The sequence below is a fragment of the Chrysemys picta genome, chromosome 12 (assembly GCF_011386835.1).
Source record: "Chrysemys picta bellii isolate R12L10 chromosome 12, ASM1138683v2, whole genome shotgun sequence".
NCBI lineage: Eukaryota > Metazoa > Chordata > Testudines > Emydidae > Chrysemys > Chrysemys picta.
Window position 1 is genome coordinate 3434472 of NC_088802.1, and position 9202 is coordinate 3443673.

Sequence of the window (9202 nt, forward strand, 5' to 3'; positions counted from 1 at the left end):
CACCCCCTCCTGGGACCCCCGCCCATAACTGCCCCCCGGGACTCTACCCCCTATCCATCCCTCCTGCTCCCTCTGACTGCCCCGACCCCTATCCACACCCACACCCCCAGACAGGCCCCCCGGGATTCCCACGCCCCATCCAACCGCCCCCCACTCCCCACCCCCTGACTCCCCCAGAACCTCCACCCCATCCAACCCCCCCGCTCCCTGTCCCTGACTGCCCCGATCCCTATCCAGACCCCCGCCCCCTGACAGCCCCCCCCCCAGGATTCCCATGCCTATCCAATGCCCCCCACTCTCTGTCCCTGTCCCTTGTCTGACCCCCAAACCCCTTGCCCCTTATCGAACCCCCCCCCCCCCGCCGTACCAGGCTGCTCAGAGCAGCAGGAGCTCGCAGCCCGGCCGGAGCCAGCCATGCCGCCACCACGCTGCCCAGCAGGAGCAGAGCGTTGGCATCGGGTCGCGCTGATGCTGCAGGGGAGGGGGAACAGCAGGGGAGGGGCCAGGGGCTAGCTTCCCCAGCCGGGAGCTCAGGGGCCGGGCAGGACGGTCCCGCGGGCCGTAGTTTGCCCACCTCTGCTCTGTATGGTAACTCTATGGGGACAGGGTGAAAAAACAAGAATCGACTAAGAGACCGGAGAGGCAGCATTTTCCCCCAAGATGTGCCCAGCTGCCACGCATGATGCACCCAGACAGAGGTGCCCAACAAAAGCATAACAAAGAAACAGGAACTGGGTGGTCATAGGGTTTTTTTAACTGTCTTCTGGGGGAATCTTCTTTGTTGTTTGGATTTTACAGACAGACTTGCTGACAGGTGTGTTGAAATGAATTACCAAAATAATTGAAACTGGTGTGATTATACTGTGTTTGTCAGATAAAATATGCAGATTTGTGCAGAATTTTAAAATGTGCACAGAATTTTTAATTGTTTGGCACAGAATTCCCCTAGGAGTCCTCATGCCAGGGGCTCGGTGTGCCTTCTTTGCTCCAATCCCAGAGTCCCTCATTCCCCCCTCATCATGGCATCTGTATGCCCCCTTTGCCACCTACGCCAGGGGCTCATTTACTTCCTTTCCCCCACCATTCCTACTGCGTTCCTTTCTCACTGGGAGACCCGTCATTCAGGGTGTCAGCATGTTCCCCTCTCCTGGGGCGACGGGCAGAGCGGAGCTGGGGTGCGGTTATGCTGGAAGATGCCAATGGCACCATCAGCCGGTTCGCTGACCTATGCCTAACTGCAGAGGTTGTGGAAGCTGCCACATCAGTTAATTGCCAGCTCCCAGCCCTCGCATCTGCCCCTGCCTTACATCAGTACAGCCCCAGACCTGCTCCCTGGTTCCACCACCCGCCCCCCCCACCTGGGGCAGGGATCTGCTCACCCCCCCACCCATACCCCAAAACCCCTGTGGTTCAGGGAAGACAGTCAAAGGCTGGGGGGGCTGGGTATGAAAAAATCACATTCTCCAGTCACCAAGGCTAAAATCTCCCGTGAGAACTGGTAACACGAAGTCACCTCTATGTTAAACTAGGAACATGGTGGGGAATCAGGGCCCTCATTTGCCGTCAATGGAGTCAGGGCTGGATTCTGATCTCAATGACCCAGTGTGAATCTGGAGTGACCCTGCTGCACCAGTTGAGTTGTTCTGTACTTGCCCAGGTGTAACAGTGCACAGGTTGGATAACAGCTGTCCTCTGCTAACAGCTGGACCCAATATCTGTCTGTGATGCTCAGAGTTATTTTGTTCTTGCAGGCAGGGGATCATCTCGTGGCAGCTCCCCATGGCGCTTTCCACTTGCTCTGGACGAGATGAGGGTTATAAGCTGGTCGTCCGGGACCGTTTTGAGGCAGGGATGAGGGAGCTGGTGTGTTTCACCCAACACCTACTAGAAGCCGAGGCAGATCCGGATGCACATGGGAAAATCCGGGAACGAATCGAGGCAGCTTCCCGAGAAATGTCAGCAGCAGAAGAGGAGCTGGGAAGGCAGCTGAAGACGGTAGATGCCACAACCGAGGAGCTCGTAGCGAAGAAGAAAAGCCTGCAGGACGAGCAAGAGGAGAAGAAAGGGAACCTCGAGCGCTTAAGGATCCAGCTGGACTCCTGCCGCAGGTCGGAAAGAGAGGCCAGAGAGATGCTGGAAAGGGCCAAGGGACACCTTGGAGAAATGCAGGCCGAGCTGCAGAGACAACGAGAGGAAGCAGAGCGCAACCGACTGCAACGAGATATCGGTATCGGGCTGATGTTTATTCCTCTCCTGGGGACAATTGCTGGTGAGTGGCTTGTGCTGTTTGTACGTTACAGCCTCATGGCGCCTTATCGCACACACTTTGCAGTTGCTACCAGGGATTTAGGACTTGGAGAGTCCGTCCATCCACTGGCGCGATAGGATGGGTCCACTTAATCCCCTTTCTAGTAGTTCTCACTCTTCCAGTCTCTACTGAGCATGGAGAACCAGCCACAGACTGGCAAGCATAAGAGGGCTGGTGAATGGGATGGGGGTCTATCCCCTCTAGGGCATGCTGGCTCCGATCCAGCCCCAGGGAGGGGGAATGGCTGGCTCAGAGGTGCAGGGAATGGGGCACGGGGCCTTTCCACTCTGGGGCAGTGGGTCTGATTCTCTCTCACGGGATGTTTTGTTCTGTATGAAGTACATTGGCAGGTTCTCAGACTGGGTTACCCAGCCCGGCCTGATCAGGACACCAAGAGCAAAATTCCCTCTTCTCCAGAGATGGCTCATTTCACGGCTCAGGCCGAAGGTTTTGTATGTGGTAGAAGGGGATCTTATCCACCAGCCAGCTGGGTGGATCCTACATTGCAGGGAGGGGACGCAAAGAGGCCTCCAAGCGAGTAGATAGATAGATGGATGTGTAGGGGGAGAGATGGATGGATGGATGGATAGAGGAGGTGTATGGGCTTGGAGAGATGGGGCTGTATGGGGATGGATGGAGTGCGGTGTATGTAGATGCATGGAGCGAGAGGGGGTGAATGGGGATGGATGGATGGGGGAGGTGTATTAGGATGGAGATATGCAGAGACAGGTTTGGGGGGATGGATGGATGGATGGATGGAGAGGGAGTGTATAAGGATGGATGGACAGAGAGACGGGTGTGCGGGGATGGAGGGGGGTGTAAGGGGATGGATGAGGGTATGTTGGGGGGATGGACGGAGAGGGGTATATGTGGGGTTGAATGGATAAAGGGGACTGTGGGGATGGATGGATGGATGGATGTTTTGTATGGAAATTGATGAATGGATGGGGGCGGTGGCGATGGCGAGATGGGGGGGTGTATGGGGATGGATGGAGAGATGAGGATAGTTGGATGGATGGAGAGAGGGGAGTGTAGGGATGGATGGATGGGTTCCATGAATAGAAAGGTCCCATAACCACACATTCATCGCATACTTAAGAACCACGTGAATTTAAATAATTTCTTGCCGTGTAGTCAGCAAAGTAAAACCTTGGGCCTTGTCTAATCCTAACCATCCCTGGCTCTTATCTAGCGCTTTCCTGCTGCAGAGCTCAAGTGCTTCACAAAGGAGGGGGGTGTCATTGACCATGTTGTACAGGTGGGGAAACTGAGGCACAGAGCAAGGCAGTGACTGACCCAAGGTGACCGAGCGGGGCCCTGGCAGAGCCAGGAATAGACCCTGGTTCTCTCAAATCCCAGCCCATTTATTCCTGTTTAGCCCGTCAGTGCCTTGGCCTGGCATCTGGGCAGCACTGGCCCAACGGGGCCTTGATCCCGTTCGGGGTCTGGGTGTGGCGCCCTCCACTGCCCAGAGCAGCAGCTGGGCTGTGGAAGCCGCCCTGCCCCGGTGCCCTGCCTGGGGGAGCACACAGGAGATGCCCCACTGGGCTCTGGCTGGATACCTGGCCATGCTGCCCCCTCCTCTGGGGGTGGGGGTGGGGAAGGGGCTGCATTAGTCACTGGTTAGGGCACAAGCCCCAGGCTGTGTGTGAGAAGCATCAGAGCCCAAAGGGAAGGAGGCCCCGGGCTGGGGCTGCTGGGAGGGGCCGTGGGACTGCGAGTGGCTGGGGGGGGGTGAGTCCAGGGTTAATGTCTGCCTCCCCACAGGTTATTGGAGGGGTCTGTGCATAGCACAGGGAGGGAGCCACCCCTCTGCATATGCAGCACTTGGCCCCGATCTTTGTTGAGGGGTCCATGCAGCACCTGGCATAAAAGGGGTCCTGAGCTCTGTTGGGGGGCGGGGTATCTGTGCAGACCCGGTGGACAGGGCTCCCGACTTGGTTGGGAGGGGTCTGTGCAGGGCCCGGCGTGATGGGCAGACCTGATCTTGGTCGAGGCCTCCAAGCAATAGTTTAATACCAGTAATAATCAGTATCCCGTAACTAATTATATTCGGTTTCACCAGGCTCCGTCTTGGTTGGCTGTGGGCAGGTAGCTTTGGATGCCGCTGAGAAAGCTGCACGCGAGGCCCAGGATGCCGTTAATCGACACACGAACGAAGCGTCCAGGTACTCAGCAGAAGTTCACAGGTACGACGAGCAGGAGCGGCAGGTGGAGGCCGAGATCGCAGCCAACGAGACACGACTGCTTGCTCAGATTGAAACAAACAAACCAAAAATCATATTGGTAATTTTGTTTGTTTGTCATTTGGGAGCTTCCTGCCATTGCTTATTTTGGATTTCCCTGCCCCCCCAAAATCTTTAAAACTGAAACTTTTGAAATTTGTTTTCAAAAAGGACAGAATCAACCAGAAGGAAAAAAAAATTCAGCAGAAAATAAATTTTTAAAAAGTCAATTTGTTTTCAAACCTAGCAGAGCAAAACCTTCTCCGGTATTTGCTTGACAGTTCAGCGAGCCCTAGAATTGGCAAATTCTGTGCATTTATGGCCAATCACATGACAAACTGCATTCACAATTGTGGAAATTGGGACACAAATTGTACGTTTCCCCCCATAGATTTTGGGTCTCCTTTTCTGAACATTTGTCCTTACCCTTGGTATTTCAATCTGGAAAAAGCAAGGCTAGATGAATTTTCCTGCCTCAAAGCCATAAAGAAATATCTGAATCTAGTATATTAATTATTGTTTTAACCATTTGCTAGGAAGTATTTGACATAGCCCTGTAGTCAGTTTTAGGTGTTTAATTTTTCTGATCTAGTGGTTAGAGGAAGGGAGCTGGGAGCCAGGACTTCTGGGTTCTCTCCTCAGCTTTGGGAGAGAAGTGGGGTCTAGCGATTAGAGCAGGGGGGGCTGAGAGCTAGGACTCGTAGTCCCATCCCCAGCTCTGGGAGAGGAGTGGGGTCTAGTGAGTTGGAGTGAGGGGGTCACTGGGGGCAAGGACAAGAGTAAGCCAGGGTGGGGCAGGGATATTTTGAATATTGATGGAGCATGGGCACCACGGTCCCTTATAACTCGCCACCTATGGCCCTGTGCTAGGGTTACCATATTTCAACACTGAAAAATGAGGACACTCCACGGGGCAACTGGCCCTGCCCCAACTCTACCCCTTCCCCACCCCCCGGCCCCGCCCCAACCCCGCCCCTTCCCCGCCCCCATTCCAACCCCTTCCCTAAAGTCCCTGCCCCAACTCTGCCCCCTCCTCTGAGCACCCCACATTTCCCCCTCCTGCTCTGATCTTGGTTGGGGGTTGGTAAGTGCTTTCTTGCTCCTCCCTTGCCCTGCAGCCTCTGTGACCCCCGCTCCCCACTCGTCCTGCAGCCTCTGCACCCCCTTGCCCTGCAGCCTCTGTGATCCCTGCTCTGCCTGGCGGGGGCTTCGGACGCTCAGCGGCGACCGGGGCGGTGCGGGTCCCTGCAGCCCTGGCACCCGCCGCACTCCCCGCCCCACCCCGCAGCCTCCTTCCTGCCGCCGCCGAGCATATTCCCCGGACTGTCTGTCCCCTCTGGAAACAGCTCCCGTGGCGCTGGGTTCCGAGCCGCGCGGGGCGACGGGGCCACAGGAAGGGTCCCCCAATGGCCAGGGGGTCCCCGCCTGCGAGGGAAGCCCGAGCCGCTGGCTGGGCCCGGCCTCCCCATGGTCCTGCGGTTTCGGCTGGGGCGCGCGGTCCGCCTGGCCTGTGGGGGCAGCAGTGGCCCCTCCGCCGCCTTCTGCGGCTGTGCCTCCCCCTCCCCCGCCCGAGCTCGCTACAATGTAGCCGGGACGGCTGGGCTGCACTGCGGACACAGCGGGTCGTGCTGGGGCCGGGCAGACCCTGGCTTATGCCTCCCTATTTTCCCGGACATGTTCGGCTTTTTGGACATTTCCCCCGGACGGGGATTTGAGGACCAAAAAACTGGACATGTCCGGGGAAATCCGGACGTATGGTAACCCCACCCTGTGCGATTTTGGCATATATATTAGAGTTTGGCCTGCACGGATTCTTCTCCCCATACAGCAATCAGATCCAGTGTCTCCCGTTCGCTCCATGCCGGAGCTCATTTGTGATTCTGGGACTGCATGGGAGTCCCATGCTGAGCTCGCCACGCTGACCAAACAGGAAATGAAATTCAAAATTTCCCGGGGCTTTTCCTGTGTACCTGGCTAGTGCATCGGAGTTGAAAGTGCTGTCCAGAACGGTCACAGTGGAGCACTCTGGGATAGCTCCCGGAGGCCAATACCGTCAAATTGTGTCTGCACTACCCCAAATTTGACCCAGCAAAGTCAATTTTAGCGCTACTCCCCTCGCTGGGGAGGAGTACAGCAGTCAATTTTAAGAGCTTTTTAGATCAACGGAACGGGGTTGGTTGTGTAAACACATTGCTTATAAAATTGACCTAAGGCAGCTAAATTTTACCTAACCTCATAGTGTAGACCAGGGCTAAGAAAAAGAACGTGTAAAACTATATGTAACAGTGCCATCTATTGGCTTTCACCATAATTATATCCCCTAGCTTGACCAGAAGTTATTGGGCTGTATGAAGTAATGTCTGGGTGGGATTCTCTGGCTTGTATCATGTTAGCGGTCAGAACAGAGGGTCAGAATGGCTTTAACATCTGTGAATTTGGGGCAGATTTTGCTTTGGCAGGAGACACATTTTTTCAAAAAAAGTGACTGAGGTTACACTCAAACACACAACTACACTTGTGCATAGTTAATGCAGTTGTGCATAGGCACGCACAAATCCCCTGCTAGCTATTTAACTAGCCACATCCTGGTGAGTTTATTGCATTTACAAGTGTAGTTCATAATGAGTGTGTCTACAAATCACACACAGGCCTTTCCAATCTTCAGTCCTTTGAAAATGCGGCAGCCTAAGGTAACCCATACCAGCTAACAATGGTTTTCCTCATTGACATATAGACAGTGGGACAATTGGCTAGTTTCTACCAAAATTCACTAGGCTTGGCAGAATTTGATTTTTTATATAAATATACATAATTTCAATAGATAATATCTATGTTTAGTTTACGCTTTTTATTTTTATCAATTTAAATTTTCACAGTTATGGGACACTATGGGGGATGGTCAGACAATTATTTAATGACAGATGTTGAGATTCAAAACGTTTAAGTTTTATTACCATTAAAACACAAATTGTCAATATCACGTCAGAGAATAAAAAATAAATATCCTTAAATCAAACTCTAATAAGGTCTCAAGCAGCATTTTTCTTACCTTGCCTACCTGTAAATTTCAATTATTATTTTTAAAACTATATTTTGTCTGTTTGATGAAATTGCTGTTTACCAACATTTACCAATAAAAATCGAATCCTTCCTAGCCTATTACACACATGGTCAGGCAGCATGGCAGAAAAGTTGCTGTGTGAACACACACGGAACCCTGGACTTCGTAACTAGTAAAGGTGCCTGTGCCTTTAATCATCAGTTACTAAGGGTATGTCTTCACTACCAATGTTAAAGCACTGCTGTGTAGTCATGGCACCAGCGCTGGGACAGAGCTTTCCCAGCGCTGTAAAAACCCCACTCCCTCGAGGGGAATAGCTACTAGCACTGGGAGTGCGGCTCCCAACGCTGGTGCACTGTCTACACTGGTGCTTTATAGCACTGAAACGTGCATCGCTCGGGGGCGTTTTTTCACACCCCTGAGCGAGAAAGTTACAGCGCTGTAAAGTGGCCGTGTAGACAAACCCTAAATCACGGTTAACAGAGAGTTGCCTTAGGTGCTGATACTTCCTGCTAGAGAGTCCAAGTTTCTCTGCAAAGGCATCAGCCTCTCTGATTGTCTAACCTGTTCTTAAAAACCTCCAGTGATGGAGATTCCACAACCTCCCTAGATCATTTGTTCTAGTGCTTAACCACCCTGACAGTTAGGAAGATTTTTCTAATATCTAAACTAAATCTCCATTGATGCAATTTAAGCCCATTGCTTCTTGTCCTGGCCTCAGTGGATAAGGAGAACAATTTATCACCCTCCTCCTTAAAACAACCTTTTAGGTGCTTGAAGACTGTTATCATTCCCCTCTTCAGTCTTCTCTTCTACAGACTAAACAAACCTATTTTTTATAAACTTTCCTCAGAGGTTATTTTTCTAGATCTTTAATCATTTTTTTTGCTGTCTATGGGACTTTCTCCAATTTGTCCCCAAGTGTGGTGCCCATAACTGGACACCGTACTCTAGTTGAGGCCTTATCAGTGCTTAGTAGATTAGAAGAATTACTTCTCGTTTCCAGCTTACAACATTCCTGTTAGAACATCATTCTGGGATGTATTCTTTTTTTGTAACTGTATTACACTGTTGGCTCATATTGAGTTTGAGATCCACTATAACCCCCAGATCCTTTCCTGCTCTATTCCCTCCTAGGCAGGCCTTTCCCATTTTGTATTTGTGTAACTGATTATTCCTTCCTTGTACTTTGCATTTGTCCACTGAATTTAATGTATTTGTAAAATGTCATCTTGTTCCCCTTCATGTCCCTACCTGGTTTAATCTGGTTTTGTGCCTTAGCCTTCCTAATTTTATCCCTACATGCTTGTGTTGTTCTTTTATATTCATCCTTCATAATTTGACCTACTTTCCACTTTTTGTAGGACTCTTTTTTGAGTTTCAGGTCAAAAAGGTTGAAATGTTCCTTTTGACATTTCAGAATGGATTGGTTCACATTTTTGTTTCAAAACATCTTTTCATTTTGAAATTTGATCTTATTTTTTAAGTCAAAAGCAGAATGAAACATTTTGATTTCATTAAAATGAAATGTGTTGATTGACCCAAAATGAATTTTTTTTTCAACATTTTCATTTAATGGGAAATTTCAATTTTTAAAATTCTGATTCA

At 51.3% G+C, this 9202-nt stretch overlaps 1 protein-coding gene across 1 annotated transcript; it reads left to right on the forward strand.

Annotated features, from left to right (window-relative positions):
* Positions 1-1691: 1691 nt before the first annotated feature.
* Positions 1692-4694, forward strand: LOC135974576 (GRB10-interacting GYF protein 2-like). The gene is made up of 2 exons (XM_065562999.1): positions 1692-2269; positions 4374-4694. Exons 1-2 carry the CDS (start codon positions 1780-1782, stop codon positions 4670-4672), a joined length of 789 nt encoding a protein of 262 aa, XP_065419071.1. The 5' UTR covers positions 1692-1779; the 3' UTR covers positions 4673-4694.
* The last annotated feature ends 4508 nt before the right edge of the window (positions 4695-9202 follow it).